At 41.7% G+C, this 18,679-nt stretch overlaps 1 protein-coding gene across 12 annotated transcripts in view; it reads left to right on the top strand.

Moving 5' to 3' along the window:
- Window positions 1–18,679, top strand: part of utrn (utrophin) — a 243,729-nt gene that overhangs the window by 197,942 nt on the left and 27,108 nt on the right. For 10 of the 12 annotated variants that reach the window (XM_033647959.2, XM_033647960.2, XM_033647957.2 and 7 more), the window contains 4 exons: window positions 4,304–4,415; window positions 9,731–9,867; window positions 16,734–16,772; window positions 17,264–17,329. In XM_033647959.2, coding sequence (XP_033503850.2) covers window positions 4,304–4,415; window positions 9,731–9,867; window positions 16,734–16,772; window positions 17,264–17,329 — 354 coding nt within the window. The remainder of the gene's footprint in view (window positions 1–4,303; window positions 4,416–9,730; window positions 9,868–16,733; window positions 16,773–17,263; window positions 17,330–18,679) is intronic. The other 2 variants (XM_033647962.2, XM_033647964.2) reach the window with 2 other exon arrangements.

Below are 18,679 nucleotides of genomic sequence, written 5' to 3'. Positions count from 1 at the left end.
CATTTACAAAGTTCACAAAGAGCTGATTGGCTGGCAAACAATCCATAACAGACCACCCTCTGATACTTTGCTGGACTGACAATCGCACTCACACATAAACACACCCAGAGCTGCCTTTGGTTTACTTGTTCTCATACACTTAGGGCCCTAAACAGTCGGCCGTTGGTTATTGTCTGGTGGTCAGTGAATGTCTGTCGCCCTTGTTTTTGCAGTGTGTCCTGCACCATTGGCACTAGTCGGCCCTTATCAGCTGTTTTTAGGCCCATTCAGCATGTTGAATCAGCCTGTGAATGAAAACACAATCCGATTGGCTATTCAGGTCAGTGCACGAGAAAAGAAACAGAATTGAGGAAACCAAACAAATGGCTAAAGGCAAGAGGGTGTGAGATTGAAACAAGCTTGTTATGTTAGATAAGGTTGTTTTTTGGCCACTGAGCTGTTTGTGTTCAATCAATCATCAATCAATCTTTATTTATAAAGCACTTTTCATACAAAAAAAATGTAGCACAAAGTGCTTTACATGGTTAGAAGAAATGCCCCTCCCATCCACCCCCCAGCCACCCACACCCCCACAGACACACCCACCCACCCACACCCACCCACACCCACACACAAACACACACACCCACCCACCCACAAACACAGTCATGATGTAGACATAAAAACATGTGGCAGAGCGCAGAGTTGTTGTTGGCTAGCGCACTGTAAATATACTTTGTTTATCTGATGTCAGGTTGTGTCATTAATGTGCTAAGTGGCTAACTAGTGTCTTGAATCCTTCCTGTTGTTCTGCCGGTTTTTCTCTTTGAATAACACATACAGACAACTGCCTCCTGTTGTTATGGTGAGTCATTTCCTCTTACGCAGACACAGAATGTACATGCTGGTTAGCCGGTGTCTGTAATCTTTGAAGTGTGTTCAAGAGCATCATTTTATCAAAGACACAATGCATGTGGCGAGGCAACAGTTGGCCTTCGTCAGCAATAGTTCTTTGATGTCAGTTCAGTGTGTGTGGGCCTTTATACAATAACAACAGGTAAAGTGAGATGTGCATTACTGTTCAACAGCTGAAGTCAATTTATCATAAAATTTAGTTTTTCACTGACCAGTTGTGCAGGGAAAAGCTTTTTCCCATGGCTGGAGATATGTGTAACACTATCCCAAGTGAAGTACGGCTGCAGAATTGTCCCATTCAGATCCTTTGCTTTGCCAGCAGAAAGAGAAATACAGTCAGACATTTGATGAAGCACACGTCTCCCAAGTTCTGTCATTGATCGATGAGAGGAAGCGATGGAGGGAGGGGAAGGCTGAGAGCAAGTGAGAAAAAGGAAGGAAAATGCATAGCAGGCATTTTGCAGATTTCTTTTTTTCCCCCTCACCTCACAAGCAGCGGTTTTCAGATGAGCATTGTACATGGGATCATCCAAGAACTCAAACAGAATTTAAAGGATAATGTCTCAGCAGATATGTTTAATTGGAAAAATGTCCACTCAATCATCAAAATTGACTGGATCGTTAACAAGCCACTGAGCCACATTCAACACGCATCGTTTCCTATGCGTTCAAGCAAACTTGTCCTGCGCACGTGCTACATACATACATACATACTTACTTTCAGTGTTGGACCTGTTGACAATAATTAAAATGCTATGGCTCCTGCTTCAAAATGCCAGTGAGACAAAATACCTTCATGGCGTTTTTAATATGATAATTTGTAGGACTAATAACTTAGAATTGGATGTTGACCTTTATTTTATAAAGCAGTTTTATTTCTCTACTTTGGTTTTAATATCTTCTTGCTCATGGCATCTTATTGCCATGATTTAAATCAGTGACTCCCAACCAGGGGTTCATATAACCTAGTGGGGATTTATGCACTTGCCACTGGGGTACGTGAAAAACTGTGGAGTAGCGCAACTAATTAAAAAAAAGAAATTATGATTTGATTAAAAAAAATTAACATATTTGTGTTAAGGCTGATAATAACCATCAAAATAGAATAATCCAAATTGGCGTGATGTTGTCAGTTGTAACTTCATTAAATCACCAGTACCACATTTTTTTGCTATTGGTATTGGTGCCTTTATTACCAGTGTTGGAAGGGTTAATCTTAAAACGTATTCTAGTACAAATTACTTAATGTATGCTGTAGAATGTAATTTGTAATGTATTTCACTAGATTACTCAAAATAAGTAACGTATTCGAAATACTTTGGATTACTTTTAAACACTTCAGAATCATCTCGCAGAGCTCATTTGCCTGTTTGTGCCACAAACACATTCCTGACAGCGTCCTGGCTGTGCATCTCCTCCTCCCTTGTCGTGTGGCAGGTGCACTGCACATACTGCTATTTTATCTGTTTATGAGAAATGCGAGGCTCATATAAATTTTACACTAAGTTCTAACAGCAGGCAAGCATCGCTCTCTGTCCACACTGAATCTAAGAGCCAGGGCGAGCTGTTTTTCAACTAAGCGACACGTTGCTCAGCCTGTTTACTGATGCACAGAGCAGTTTAGGACGTCTCCATTGGGAAACACTGAAACATTCTTATGTTCACTTGCTCATTTGTTTGAATTACGTCGAGTTAGGAAAAGGTGTGAGATGTTGTTCGTCCGTTGCAGAGACAGGAGTTAATAGAAACAGGGTGTCTGAAAATTTTCAGCTCAAAATGGCAGTGCTGCGTTGTGCATCACTTGAGACATTACAATAGAAAACAATGCAATCAAACTAATGCTCGCTCACATGGCATTTAGTTAGGACATAATGTTAGAGCAAATAAAACAAAGTAATCCCTTCAAGTGTATTTTTAAAGAGAGTAAGTGTATTCATGATATCAGCAATTTAAATTGTAAATGTAACAGTATACAGTTACTCATTTCTTAGATTCCATCCATCCATTTTCAACCGCTTATCCGAAGTCAGGTCGCAGGGGCAGCAGGCCGAGCAAAGCATTCCAGACGTCCCTCTCCCCAGCAACGCTTTCCAGCTCCTCCTCAGGGACCCTGAGGCGTTCCCAGGCCAGATAAGATATGCAATCCCTCCAGAGTATTTTGGATCTACCCTGGGGCCTCTTACCATTGGGATGTGCCTGGAACACCTACAACAGGAGGCGCCCAGGAGGATCCTGATTAGATGCCTCAACCACCTCAACTGACCCCTTTTGATACGAAGGAGCACCGGCTCTACTCCGAGCTCCCTCCGGATATCCGAGCTCCTTACCCTATCTCTAAGGTTGAGCCCAGCCACTCCGCAGAGGAAACTCATTTTGGCCGCTTGTATCCGCAATCTCATTCTTTCAATCACTGCCCAGAGCTCGTGACCATAGGTGAGGGTTGGGACGTAGATGGACCAGTGAATCAATCCTCCTGGCTCAGCTTCTTTTTTATTTCTTGGATTTTAAATACAAAACGGCGTAACTTGTATTCAGTTCTACCCCAACCTTGTATATTGCTGAAATTGATCATATATCGTTCATTTTTTTCGGAAAGCGTGTGCACCGTAATCTTGCACAAAAGTTGCCTAATTAAAAGTACTTTTGCTTAAGAAGACCAGACAATACATGTTCCATCAATAAATTAAGTTGTTAGCCGATAAACTCATTAATTAAAGGCCACCTCTGCACCTCCAGCGGTGAAGGTGAATTAACACCCCCTCCTCGAAGTAATATGCTGTATGTCAGTATGTAATGACACATTTGACTTGGTGGTGTCATGTGCGCTGTTGCATCCTTTTGATATATGGCAGTCTCTCGTAGCTCATCAGTCAGCTAACCTTGGGAGAGCCAGGGAGGAGAGAGAGATAAAAGACTTAAGCTATTATGTCTGAATGGCTCCTGTCTCAATTGAGCTGTTAAATGGCCTTCTGGCTACAGCTGCTGCTGAGGACAACCTCCTGACAGTTGTTGTCACGTTGTTGTGTTTTGGTGGAAATCCAACTGTCTGTCACACTGTCAGCATATCGAGAAGGGTTTGGGGGTGTTTGTGTGGGTGCAGGTGTGGGTGTGGGTGTGGGTGTGGGCGTGTGTGTGTGTGCGAATGCATGTGGAGGATTGCGTGACAGTGGAAATCAAGAGCTCTCTAGGAGGCCTCATTGAAGCCTGGGGATGAATGATGTCGTAGGGCTACAAATGTGCTCACTCACACACACACACACACACACACACACACACACACACACACACACACACACACACACACAACTTGAGGACATGAAAGTGACACCTGCACACACTACTTCCCAACTCAACTTATCTCACTTTTCACCTCCCTTTTTACTTTCACCCTCTCTCTCTCTCTGTCTAGGTATCGCAGTCTGAAGCATTTCAACTATGACGTGTGTCAGAGCTGCTTCTTTTCTGGGCGCACCGCCAAGGGCCACAAGCTCAACTACCCCATGGTGGAGTACTGCACACCGGTGAGACAGCAACACACACACACATACATAGCAGCACACACTGTTCAGCAGCTCATCTCATATCTCTTTTCCACGCGCTCACACACTTCGCTCATCTGTTTAATGAAGGCACACACATCCACACTTACAGCAACACATTTATACGGCTTTCCAATTTAAATCTATTACCTCACGCTGAACACAAGCTGTTGTCTCACTTTGCAAGTATTTTGTAAATCTGTTGAATGGTTATTTGTATTCAGAGTATGTGGGCAGCCGAATGTTTGACCCACATGTGATCGGTGAACATCTCCTTCCAAAACCATGAGCATCAATATGCTGCTAATTACATTCATCTCATTTGGATGGGATCACTGCCTTGATGCAGTCGGGGTGCCAGCACAGAGGGCTCTGGCAAAAAGACACAGGGTCTTCCTGAAGAACTCAGCTCATTTTTTGTCGCAATGCAACATCGTTGGCCAAAGAACTGTGTCAGCCACTCAAAGTTGTCCCCAAAATTGTGATCATGTTGAAAGATATTGAACATTGTACAAAATATTGTCAATCAGCAGCTTCAGTTCAAAAGAACCGGAATCAGGAAATGTCTGGATAAATGCACATGCAGTGACAGTGGCTTGGTAGTGTATTAAATGTAAGCTATTGAAAGTGAAAGTACTGAAATGGGCTGCAGATAATAAAAATATAATGCATGCATTTCATGTGACATTTAGGGGCCACACAATGTTTCTGGGAAACTTTGTCTTTAAGGTTGAGGTTGGGACACTGAGATCAAGTGGGGTTAAGTCAAGTCATTTCACCCTACATTCAGAAAACCAATTTGCTTCATAGTGTTGCTGTTGTTGAGGCGTTTGATACAGTACTGCAAGTGTGAAACATATTTTTATCCTCTCACTGTGATGAATCCATGTTGGCATTACTCCTGCCACTTGCCTCTACATCCCACTTCCCGTGCAGTTGATTTCTCCAACTTGTTCCACGATCAACTCTCCCGACAGACCTCTGGCCTAATTTGAATTTTCAGGAACAAATGGTAAAATGCTCGCAGCTCTCTGAGGTCTTTTTATAATTTCTGCCAGAAAGCAATATTTCACTTTACTACTACGCAGAGAGAAGAATATTGGAAAAGGGGGAGCTTGGCAAAATTGAACATTGCCCTCTCTCTCAATTAGGATCGTGCACTTGTGGGCCAACTCGTTTCAATATTGCTTAATGTCAAACTTTGAGTGACTCGAGTGGGGACGTTTCTCATTTCTGTCTTTTAATTTGCTTTTTCAATTTTGCAAATGGGATAGATATTGACTCTGGAGGAGCAGCTGTAGGGAGCAGCGATCATTCTTCCCTGAGTTAAGATGCCCAGCAGCTGCCTGCTGCGACTTTGAAAAAACTTTATCTTATTTTCAGCTGTGCTGCAACGACAAACACTTAAAATGTTGGTTAAAGATTATTAGGCAGCTATGGGGTACGTTACATCACTGAGGAGTTTACTGCTCAGCAGCTTCACCAAAAAGGAAAAAATTAACAGTGACTTCAGAGGATTCAACATTTCTCCTCCACATGTTGTGTCACATCTTAAAATCAAAGTGGGTTTTATAAAGGCTTTTTGACAATGATCTACACACATCCCCATTAAATTGTATTTCCAAATTATTGCCATTACTAAATAACGCCAAAACAATGCCGAATTACAGCTAAACTGGTGTAGCACTGATTCGTGGACTGGTAGCTGGAGAGGTGCCAGTTTGCCTCCTGGGCTCTGCAGAGGTGCCCTTGAGCAAGGTACCAAACTCCCAGCTGTTTGGGGCGCCTGTCCATGGGCAGCCCCCCCGCTCTGACATCTCTCCGTTTAATGCATGTATAGGTCTTCATTGTGCATGTGTGTGTATTCCGGGCCTGTGTGTATGAAAACCTCTGGGAAATTCATTCATTCTTAAAGGGACAGTCTACAGGAAAAAATCAAAAGCACCTGTTTTTCCTCTCACTTGTTCACACAAGGTCCTTGAAGTTGTATTTTGAGTGGAAAAAAGTTAAGTACTGAAATACCTTGAAGATAGTCCTTTTTTAAAGATTTTTTTTGTTTTTGTTTTATTATATAGGACAGTCTAAGTGTGAAGGGGGAAGAGAAGGGGGATGGCATGCAGTGGCCGCTGCGGCAAGGACATTGCCTTTGTATATGGGACACCTGCTCTGCCCACTAAGCCACCGGGCACCCAAAAAATAGTCTTTTTTTTTTTTTTTTTTTGGCAAAGTGTTTCACAAGTCCTTGAAATTAAAATGAACCACATACTGTCTTTTTTTTTTCTTTCTTTCTTTTTTTTAACCAAAGTTTTGTTCATGAAGTCGTTATAGTTAAATTACTCAGAATCAGAAACCACTCAGCTTTTTTGTTTTTTTAAATTCTGACACATCACCATCTTGCGGTATGCTCTCCTTTCGCCCTCACCTTGATGATGTACTGCACGACATAGTAGTAAAGTTTTTCTTTGCTCCACTTTTAAAAACCCCAGCAACACCAGTAGGCCTAAATCTGCATGGCTAAACTTAATATAATGAGCTGTTTTTCATGTTGATTTGTTTTCTTCTCTCTTCATCGGTCCATCGCTGTAATAGCTCCACAGAAAACTGAAATTGAAACTTAAGTTCCAGTTGGCATCTTTTTCCTTGTGCTACTTTCAGATGGTTCTAGAGCTTCATATCATGTCAACCAAGCCCCCAGGAACAGCACAGAGCTTTGAAGCCAATTTTACATGTGGTCAAAAGTTAAATTCCACCATCCGGGGCTGTCACGTGATGGTATTGGGCCGAAAAAGACTTTTTACCATAAATTTACACTGGGAAAGAGGCAGCTATAAATTAGTGCATACTTTTATTTTTTAGGGCTACAACCCTCGCAAAATGACTTCACTGTCGGGATTCCATCCGTTAAGACCAAGAACACCTTGAAAGTCTCGATAAGCCGCACAGTTAAATCATTTTATCCACACTGAAGTTAGTGAAGTGCTAAACCTAAGCCTTGAGAAGGCAGACATCTCTCCAGCCAATATCTCCAATATTCTGCAACTCACACCAAAACTATCTAGATTGATTAATAGCGCTACAGGTGAGAGGAAAAATATGGATGATTGATTTCAGGGTGAACTGTCCCTTTAAGGTTAATCCAAGTTATATTTAATCTTCATTAGATTTTTGTACAGCTTTACCCACTCTGTGGCCAGTTTAATTGATTAGACATTTGAAATGATTTCTGTACAACTGCATCAGTGTAACTATTAGGGGCACAGTAAGGACAGTTTTAGATTTTCTTACAGCTGGTCGCACAAAGACCTAAGCAGCTAAGCAAGACAGACTTTGATATGATGAGATTGTGGATGTAAGGCCCACGCTTATGAGACAGATATGATAGCAGATCTCGCTAGAAGGACAAAAATCAGTGTGGCAGAAATCTGGTACATTTGGCAGAAAAGAGAGGCTCGTGACAGCAGCCTGGAAGCTGCAAAAAAAAAAATAAAAATAAAATCCTGTGACAGACTGAGAGCAAAAGACAAAAGATTTTAACCACCGATTAAACAAAATATGTGAACTTATCAGTCACAATGTTGAGCTCTGCGTCTGCCAGGAAGCAGTCGCAACTTATCACCATCACTACTTTGAAGAATGGCTGTGACAGCAGCACACTGTCCGCAGGCTTTTCAGCACAAACAGGGATAAAGGGGACAATGAATGGAGCCAAATACAAGCAAATTATTGAGGACAGCTTGCTTCGCGGTGCCAAACACCTTAGACTGGTGCAACAGCTCATGTTCTGCTCAAATAATGACCTGAAGCATACACGACAGTGAGATCAATAATGGAGTGGCTGTAGAACAAAAGAAAAACCTTGAAAAGCTTTGAGAGCTGTGATATCACGTGACATTTGCTGTTCATGAACACTGCATATCCAATGTTACAGAGCTTTATTGAACTGTAAGATTCTGTAGACTGGTAAAATAAAGGTATCCAAATCTGTTAGATGTATCAAGGCCTGAATCTGTAACACCTGCCAGAGGAAAATCAAATGAAAACTCAACTGAATCAAATTATTGCGTCATTTTGAAGACTTCAGTTCAACTTTATTCGACAACTTTGATTTGCAAGTTTTTTCTCTATTCATTTCCCCCCCAAATATCAGCATCCTACATAATTATATTTACCCTTCCCCCCAACTCGAACCAAATTGTGTTTCAGTTTTATGCCTTTGAAAATACGGAGTCCATATTGAATAATGATTCTACAAAGAACAGATTTTGCAGAGAGTTAAAGACTGATAGTGGCTTTTGTGAGCCTCAGCACGGTCATTTAATGTGATTCGTTCTCTCATCTTTGTCGCACTGTTTGCTTTATAGCCACAATATTGCTTTTTTTTTTATTAGGTTTTTATGGGAGTGGCATTTTCATCGTTCCAATGGGTTTTGTCAGTGATATTGAAGAAGCCAAATTAGGTGCTGTGCTGTATTGATTACTGTAATTTCAATGTTTTCACCTTTCCTAAGTGGAAATGTTGTTTGGATTCGACTGCGGCAGGTGTCCCTGGTGTCATTTCGTTGTCACAATGCGTCAGGAGAGCGTCCTGGTGGCCTTGAGGTTATGATGCACACCCTGTAGCTTCAATATCTCTGATTTGATTCCAGCTGTGGAGCTTTTGTTGCATAGCCCCCCCTTTTCTCTCTCTTCCTAACTGTTTCCTGTCTGTGTTCACACTGTTATTATCTAATAAAGGCAAAATCTTAAAGAGAAAAAAATCCTGTCTGTTAAACCACACAAGGAGCTTACAGAAACACACACACGCACATAAACTTGCATAATTTCTCCCACAGCTTTAGTATAATTGTTCTTTAATTGCTGTTGGTTTGCTCAAGCTACCATCTTAAATTGCGTGGATTAGTCAATAAGCCAAGTGAACTCAATAGAGTCTGTTCATTTACGCATATCTGTCAGCGGTGGGAGTTGTATATTAGTGTGTGTGTGTGTGTGTGTGTGTGTGTTGAGTAGTGGTTGTCTGAATCCTCTGCAGAGCGATTTTCTTCCCCTCTGGTCAGACTGTTGTGGTAATTTGTTGTTTGCTTGCAAGGCAGAAACCGCTTCTGCAGGAGAACACCTTTGCTAAGTATCTAATTAACAAAACACATTCTCTTCCACACAAGCGCACATGCTGCTGATGTGTGCACAAGAGACTGTGGAAATGCTTAAACTCTGTCTTTCACACACACTTACACTGCAATGAATAACACACAAACTTTGTCTGACTCTTTGTCTGTCTCTCTGTGTGTCTCGAACTGCAGACGACATCAGGTGAGGACATGCGTGATTTCACCAAAGTGCTGAAGAACAAGTTCCGATCGAAGAAGTACTTTGCCAAACATCCTCGGCTAGGTTACCTACCAGTCCAGACAGTCCTAGAGGGCGACAACATGGAAACGTGAGTAACACTTGAGTGTCTTTATGAAACAGAACAGAGCTGAAATGTGATTTGCTGAAGTAAATTAAAAACAGAATCCACCTTATTTATTTTCAAGCATCACAATGCCTTTCAGCTGTCCCAAAGTCACAGTAAAGGGGACGTTCTCTTTAGCTTCATTAATGTGATGTGTTTGCGAGTGAAAAGGAACATGTGGCAGGGTTTACTGTCGGCACAAGAGGCATTTAAATCAAATGCTTAAAAAATGAGCAAAAAATACAGTGCGATACAAAGCTCTAGTGAGTTATAGAGGACTACTGGCCTCCACCCACACATACCTGACCTGCCACTGACATATTTAAAGCAGCATATAACAAGAGATAACTGAACAGTTAACCCACAGAGACAGAATTATAACTTGGAAAATGTATGTTGTCTTGTGTTGCTGTGTCTTTAAAAGATACTGCTTGTGACAAGATGCTTCAAGTAACACTTCACCCCCCAAATGACCATTAATTTGTCAGGTACTTAACCTGTTATGTTGAATTTGTGTTTTTCTCACATGCCTCCAGTGAACAAAGCATCGAAAAATGATTGATGAACTGACATGATACGGGTCTGTGTTTAAAATCAGCAAAACCATATCAAAACATCTGTCTCCAAGATGTTTGGTGCAGTGGTGAGCATTGTCGCCTCACAGCAAGTGGGTTCCTGGTTTGAACCCTGGGTGGGGGACCCCTTCTGTGCGGAGTTTGCATGTTCTCCGTGTCAATGTTTCTTTTCTCCGGGTACTCCGGCTTCCTCACACATTCTAAAGACATCCAGGTTAGGTTAATTGGGAACTCTAAATTGACCATAGTTGTGAATGTGAGTGTGCATAGATTCTTCGTTCACTATGAGGTAAAAACTAAGTTTAATTCACAAATTCAGTGTAACGTGGTGAGTAACTGATAAACAAATGGTCATTAGGGTGTGAAATATGCCTTTAGAAGCAGGACTGCTTGTGACAAAATGCTTCAACCGTGTATGAAAGTGGTGTTTCAGTGAATTAGAAATGCACATCGGGACTTGCAAGAGACAGACTCAGATCAGAATGGTCAAATTTATTGCCCCAGAGTCTGATGTATCCTGACCCAAGCTCCAAAAACCTTGGATCCTACACTTCTCAAAATACAACTTCTTTCATTAGAACTTCCTTGCTGCTCTGTGAAGCTCTAGTTTCTAAAACTCAATGCTCCCAGTTTACAACTCAGGCTTTCATCCACTACTTTTTACTCTCCAGGCCAAGATAACTTGAGTGATAACACTTGTAATATACATTTTCTTGACAAGGCTTCTCAAGAGCCTCACAAGACAAGTAGTACCCCCCACGACTGACTTTGGTGTGTAAAATTGGTTGAGTGCCCCTTTAAATGTATTTTACTGTCAAATCTCTGCCATAAATATCCTCAGGTCACAGATTATGAAGTCTCAGGCCTGACACAAACACACACACACAAACACACCTGTGCTACAGTGTGTGGGGGAGTGTTAATTTCCCACTCAGTTTATGTGTTTATTTACCTGTCGGTCCAGTCATTACCAGGTGTCGTGGCTGCACTGTAGATCTTGTGTCTGCAGCACCTGCCCCAGTGACTACGTCTGATTTATGTCCCTGCTCCTGCCAGCTGTAAATCCCCCTGGAGAGCCATTTAACTTGGCCTATATTATGCAGACGCCCAAGGCGGGCTCCTCGTCCTCCCTGTCGGAGTGTGTGTCTGAGTTGTGGCCCTTTAGAATACCAGCCGGCTCGCACCGTGTGCTCCAAGACTGTCACTCTTTTTACACGTTCTTGTGTTTTCTCTCCATTTTATCCATCAATCTATCTATTGTCTTCTTTCCTCCACCTGTCAGACATTTCCCGCTCAGGCTCTCGTTCTTTTGAACGATGTCGTTTTGCATCTTGTAAGCACCAGAAACTCTCAAAGATGTTCGTGCGTGCGTTCGGAGTGACTCACCTGTTCGCTCACGATAGATTTTCCCCGACATCCAGTTGCACACAGTCACCTCTCAGATGGATTGCACTCCCTCTTTCATCCCTCCCATCCTCGCCCCGTCCTCCCCCTCACCTCCCACCTCGCTCCATTCTCACTTCCCTTCCTCTCTGAAAAATGACTCCTGCAGAGATGCCGGCTTGATAAATGCCTCTGAAGGGTTGAGGAATTGTGGCGAAGCGCAAGGATCTTTTCAAAATATGGCAGAAGGGAATGGAGACTTAAAAAAATATAGGGTCATTTCATCGTTATCATTTTCCCGTCTATTACGGCATCAGGTCTCTCCTGTGAGCTGTGGGCTCTGTTGCCACGGGCTTAACTTCACTCTGAACACCTCTGTGTGCAAAAATAAGCCTGGATGTGCAATTATTTTGCCTTTGGAACTATAAGATGTGGCTCAAAAATATGATCAGTGATAAGTAATGTTCAGCTTTTCACCTTCATTTTAGACCTATATTATCACATTTTAGTGGCTTTTGCCATCTCCATGTCACGAAAATGAATAATGTGACCTAAATTGAAATGGATTTTTCTGGAAATGGAACAAGGTCCCTGCTTAAAAAGAGGAATTACACAGATTATGTAACTGTCATATCATGTGCTGCCATGTTCATTGTAATAAAAATATGATTTCTTATATTATGTAACATATGTTTTATTTATGTCTAATGCAAATCTAATGGGTGAATTGAAACAAACATAGGACTATCATCATCCATGGAAAACCTAGAAAAGTCATGGAATCTCATTTTCCAGGCCTGGACAAGTCAAGGAATGAGTAAAATCCTTGAAAGTTTTGGAAAAGTCATGGAATTTTGTGGTGTGCAATGAAGTTACACTAATCTTGCGTGGATAACTGTCCACACATAATGTAACACAGCAACAAAATCTACTTTCTTTAGCTGTTGACATGAAGTAGCTCCAATATGTATCGATGTGCTACAGTGTTTTGTTTACCATCACATACGTTTCTTTTTCTTTTTCTTTTTCTCCCCACACTTTGTCTCTCCCTCCATCTAGCTGGATTTATGTTTGAATGAAGTTTGAATCTGATAAAACATCCCCTCAAAACCTCTTTAATGTGTAGTCGGAGCTCCATTGGTCATCTTTTAACAAAGTGAACTTCTAAGAAGTTGTAATTTTTAAAGCACTGTAACAGCCGAAGAGAAAATTAGATGGTCTGCTGTATAATTGGCCTCCCTAATGCCCTGACTATCTGTCTCTCTCTTTTCCACTCCTGTATCATCATTTCTTTTTTTTTTTTAATTCCACCCACTCTGATTCTCTCCACCTTGAGAGAGCAAAACACCACCTACTCTCTCACCTCCCACTTATATCTTTGCTTCATTTCACGGCAGATAGGATTTTTGATTCGTCACAGCTGTATTTGATAATGTGAAAGAGCCATTCTAATGGTTTCCTGCTCGGTGTTGTTTCTTGCTTTTTACCCTGCATAACCAGATAGAGGAGATGAGTCTCTGCTGCATTAGGCTTTGCAGAGCGCTTAATGGGTTTGTATGTGGATTTGAAAGTGTTTTCAAGAATCCAGTCGGAAAAAAATTCATGGAAAAAAATTAAGTAAATAAAAGATCTTCTGTGGCCATTTGCGCATTCGCAGGCAAAAGTCAATGACAGATGAAATGAAAGTAAACAGGTTTTTGTACAGGCACATGTCAGTAAAGTAGTTTTTGTATTTTTGAGTTTATTACATTAGGGAAATGTGCAGCTTTTATGTATGTATATTTACCATATGTAGGTAGCCCAAGTAAATTAGTTAAAAATTGAATAGTCTGAAAAGTTTTCAGTTCTATTTTATAAATATTGGGCCTTCAAAGCTATTACGTAGCCTTAAATTTGAATTTGTGAGGTCTTAACTGCCACAAACATGTTATCTAATGTAATTTATCCATCTTTAATTTCCTTTTATCAAAATTAATCAAGCTCTTCTGTGTGAAAGTCCACATTTCTGAGGTTACAAATCTTTAAACTTACCACTAAATCTTACACTGTCTTTTTATCTGTTGACAAAATTTTGATTAGCCTAACTCACCACTACTTACCTTTATACTTACCTGCAATGCTTGCAAACAAAAGCTTTTTGTATTTCCAGTCCGTTAGCTGTCTTTCTGACAGACAGGTAGAGGTGTCAGCATGTAGCAGATGGTCTTTTATCCCTGACTGAGGAAATGGAGGACGGGGAATCAGAGGGAAGCAGTGCTAACTGTGACAGAGTCAATACCAGAGCATGATGGACTTAACAGATGTTTTAGAAACTTAACATGGCATTCAACAACAACAACAACAACAACAACAAATACTCTAAACAACAGCAAAGTAGGTATTGCATGATCTTTAGAAATATATAAGGATGACAATAGACACGAGCTCTTTTTGGCACTGTTTTCTCCATCGGGGGTTCCACATTTCTTTAAAGGTGAGGTGTGTAGGATTTAGGGGCATCTATTGGCAGAAATGGTATTTATTTGCTTTAACAATTGTTTATATTCTCCTGAAAAAAAGAATTGTGTTTTCATTACCTTAGAATATCCTGTTTATATCTAAATACGAAGTGGTTCCGCTCTCAAAGAGTCCCCCATATTGTTCTACAGTAGCTCAGAATGGACAAATTTAACACTCGCTCTAGTTAGGGACATTCTCGGCCACCATAGTTCTTGGGAGAAGTTTCAATTCTGCAGCCTCACCACTAGATGCCACTAAATCCTACACACTGGACCTTTAAGAGGTCAACAAGAAGGGCAGTGCTCCAGGTCTTCAGTGTAGTGGCTTTATTTCAGTCAGCTTCCAAAGACATACCCTTCTTCAGGGCTTTCAGAGCTTGTGAATGAGTGTTTATTGCTTAACTAAGATCTGTCAGCATTTGTTTAATCAAGGCTCAACATTCACGGTTCAACGTTCGCCCTTCTGGCAAGACATTTATTTTTTAAAGACTTTGTCAGCATGTTAAAATCTTTATTTTATTGGTGTATTTGGAATTTTCTGTCTAAATGAGTTTGACTTAACACGCATGTGCTCAATCAGGTCAGTGCCACATTAAAAGGGGGAGATGCAAAAATATATATATATATTTGTAATTTTGGAAGAGCAGCCTTGCTTTCTAATATTTTTCGACATGCTGTCAGATTAATACAGATGGCCAAATTCTCAATCAAAAGCAACATTTTTTAGATCGACGCACATGAAAAAGATAATCCTAATAGCTTGTTTGATGATATTTTATGGATAATGTTGGTAGTTTTGGGTTTGTCATGAATTTTGACCACAGCTCAGCCTGTTCAGACGTTTAGCACAAGTGAAATGTGAACAGGCCTCTGCTCTGCTCCCTGTTATTGTACTTCAACAGGCACAACAAGCCTTCCATAAAAACACAGGCTTTACAGCAGCCACATCTGTCAGACCCCAAGTACTCCCAAGGTCTCTGCTGTCGTGATTTCTCCCCTCCTTCTCCTTACTTTGGTCACCTTTCCTTCACTCATTTTTTTCCTCACACTTTTCTTTCATTCCCTGTGCCTCCCTCTCTGTTACAGTAACTCACGTTTTCTGTCTTCGCTACAAGCTACGTCTTTTTAAGTGCATCCATCTGAAGTTATGTCATTGTATGCAGGTCAGACACATTTGGGTGAAATGAAAACTTCCTACACTCCACGAAGCCATCAATTTTTGGCAAAGATGAAAACTGACATCGCCCTACTGAAAAACAAAATGAGCAGTCAGAGAGTTCCTTCTGGCAAAGATGTTGGTGGGGGCGCGTCAAAAAAGCCGCCGCGCCACCGGCTGTGAATAGTTAGCTGAGTGTGCCCTGCCGACCCCGATCTCTTTTTCTCTCTTTCCCGTCTGAATCCCCTGCTACATTTCAAATTCTCCTCGCAGCCACAGAAGTGTGACTACACTGGCTGCCCCGCTGTGAGAAGCATAACCACCAAACCGCACGTCTCCCTCTGAATTTCCCTGCTTTAATGTGGGAACAAAAGCGCGAGGCCAAAGAATGTCAACCTCAGCTGTTATCTCACCAATTTCTAGCCAGCCTCCCCCGTGAAAACAACACATTTCTTTGTGTTTCCGAGATAAGAGGGCATCCCATTTGCTTACAAATAACAACTAATGCTCCGCGTCTCTAAGAATAGCTGCAATTATCATGGACGAGAAACCAAAAACTTTAATGAAATCAAGACACACGCCCCGAGCATCCTGGTTTGTCACATTTTGTTTCCAAAATCTCTAATTAATGGCAGCTTCATTTGCTGGGTTCTTATGCACCAAATGCATCTTTTTATAACATAATGTACTCAAACGTAGATTAACTAGAAAATAGGTTCTGTATATGTTGTTGCTGGCATGCTATTTCAGTAAATCCTGCTCGAAATGAATAAGAAAAAGAAATGAATTTGGGCTGTATCATTCTGTACGCTGAAGGGAATTGTAAAAGAAAATATGTGTGATGAAATATGTGTGACAGCAGCAAAGCCAACTGATACAATCAACCTTTTTTCCGTGCAAGCTTTCATGCACACAACCTGTGTTTACTACAGTGTGCTGACAGGTACACTTGCCCATTATGACTCTTTCAGTGCTGTCAACCTACATGTTTCCTGTGTCATGAGTCTATTTTCATGCAGGTTTCAGAAAATGTCACGGGGAATAATCATAACCACATGTGGTGTATGTATTGGTGACTGTTTTACACACCTTCGCTCCGTGTTGAGTCTGGCCGCTGTTCAGCTGTTGGACTGACATTTCCTTCCACTTTCTCCACCTGCTGTGTTTTTGACCCTGAAATGTTTTGTGGTACCTATAACCTCCCCCCTACTTCCCTCCCTCCCTCCGATTCTCTTACAGTCCCGTCACCCTCATCAGCATGTGTCCGGAGCAGTATGAGTGAGTATCTACGCCACCAGCAACAACACCTCGTTTCCAGACTGGAATGCCTTTTAACGACACCTCCTTTACTCCCCGTGCACATGCCCCCCTTTTTAGTCCTCACCCCCAACTAAGCCACGGCTGCACTGCATGTTGCCTGCCTGCATGGCTGCCCGACCCACTGGCTGAACATGCAACCGAAAAAACTCACCCTCTGTCTCCTTTCCGTCACCTTCTTCGCCTCTCTGAAGCACCCAACTAGCATTCAGTTGCTCATCCCAGCAGCGGCTGCCAGAAACCATCCAACCGCTCCGTAGATCATCCTGCTCTCCTATTTCTCTCTCTAGGATCATCAGATTTGTTTTCTAGGTGATGTTGTGAAGGGCCATTAGGTTGTGTGTGTGTGTGTGTGTGTGTGTGTGCGCGCGCGCCTGTGACTTTCTGTGTGCTAATGAGGTTGTGTGAGCATGCAGAATCTCATTCATCTCCATTACCCCATTCATTTCCAGGCTGTCCCAGTCACCTCAGCTCTCTCATGATGACACCCACTCCAGGATAGAGCAGTATGCCAGCAGGTATGCATTGCATTCCCCAATCATCATCATCTCATCATCTCAGATGCCTCGATGCACACACATAAAGACTTGCCAACTGTGTTTAAATGTTGCACATTTAAAAAGCTTCATTATAGAATGAAAAATCCACTTTTAAAGGACCACACAAAATTCACTTCTAACTCTTTTTCCTCAAGGAGCACTCACATTCAGTTTATACTTACAATGCATTGCTATACAACAGTTATCCTCCTATGGTTGGAAACAGTAAATGCAGACAGGATGTTGATGCTCAACCAGATCTTTATATATTCATTTGGTGAGAGCAGTGAGACAAACGGAAACCAGTTGCTGCCTTGAAGTGATGGAAAATCGCACGGGTCAAGAAAAGTGCAAATATGTGTAATTTTGTGTACATTATTTTTTTTATATACTTTATTAATCCCCGAGGGGAAATTAAATTTTTTCACTCTGTTGTCAATTACACACAGGTCCGAACACACATATGCACAAACAGGACCTATACATGCACTAAGTGGAGAGATGTCAGAGTGGGGCTGACCATGACGGGTGCTCCGAGCGGTTGGGGGGTCTATGCCTTGCTCGAGGGCACCTTGGCAGTGCCCAGGAGGTTAACTGGCACCTCTCCAGCTACCAGTCCACGCTCCATATTTTGGTCCGGACGGGGACTTGAACAGGCGACCCTCCGGTTCCCAACCCAAGTCCCTATGGACTGAGCTACTGCCCCCCCCAAGTAAAGTTAAATCAAGCAAAAACCCCAGACCTCATAAGATGCACATGTAGTGCATTGTTTTATAGGAGAACTCCCCAAATAGTCATTTGTATATCAATTACTCACCCTGTTTTATGTTGAATTCATGAAGACAACTTAGTTTTTCTCACATGCCTGCATGATGAACGAAGAATCTAAGAACAGAGACAGATCTTTATTGATTGAAGTCATAAGGATCCATGTTAAACACCAGGTAATTTTAGAAAATCTTTGAACGCAGCCTGTGTACTATAATCCAAGTCTCATTTATCCAGTCATATGCTCAGTACTTCCCAAACAGACAGTCCTGTCTGATAGGGAGCTGAAAGGAAACTTAAACTTATCTATGCTCTCTTTAAAGCCAGACTCCATTCACAAAAACAGTCATTTTATCTTGCTGAATACAGGAGCTGCTGGTCCACTGCTGCCTGAATCTTTTTTTTGTGTGTGTTTTTGTGTGACTTTGGTGTTTCAAAGGGTTCAGATTCACCAAAGTCACACAATAACACAAACAAGCTAACTGATCAAGGCAGTGGTGCACCAGCAGCTCCTACGTGGGAAGTACTGAGCATACGACTGGATAAATGAGACTTGGATTA

The sequence above is a fragment of the Epinephelus lanceolatus genome, chromosome 13, assembly GCF_041903045.1.
Source record: "Epinephelus lanceolatus isolate andai-2023 chromosome 13, ASM4190304v1, whole genome shotgun sequence".
NCBI classification, from domain to species: domain Eukaryota; kingdom Metazoa; phylum Chordata; class Actinopteri; order Perciformes; family Serranidae; genus Epinephelus; species Epinephelus lanceolatus.
Note: the sequence above shows the minus strand (reverse complement) of the source record. Positions and strands in the feature narration are given on the sequence as shown.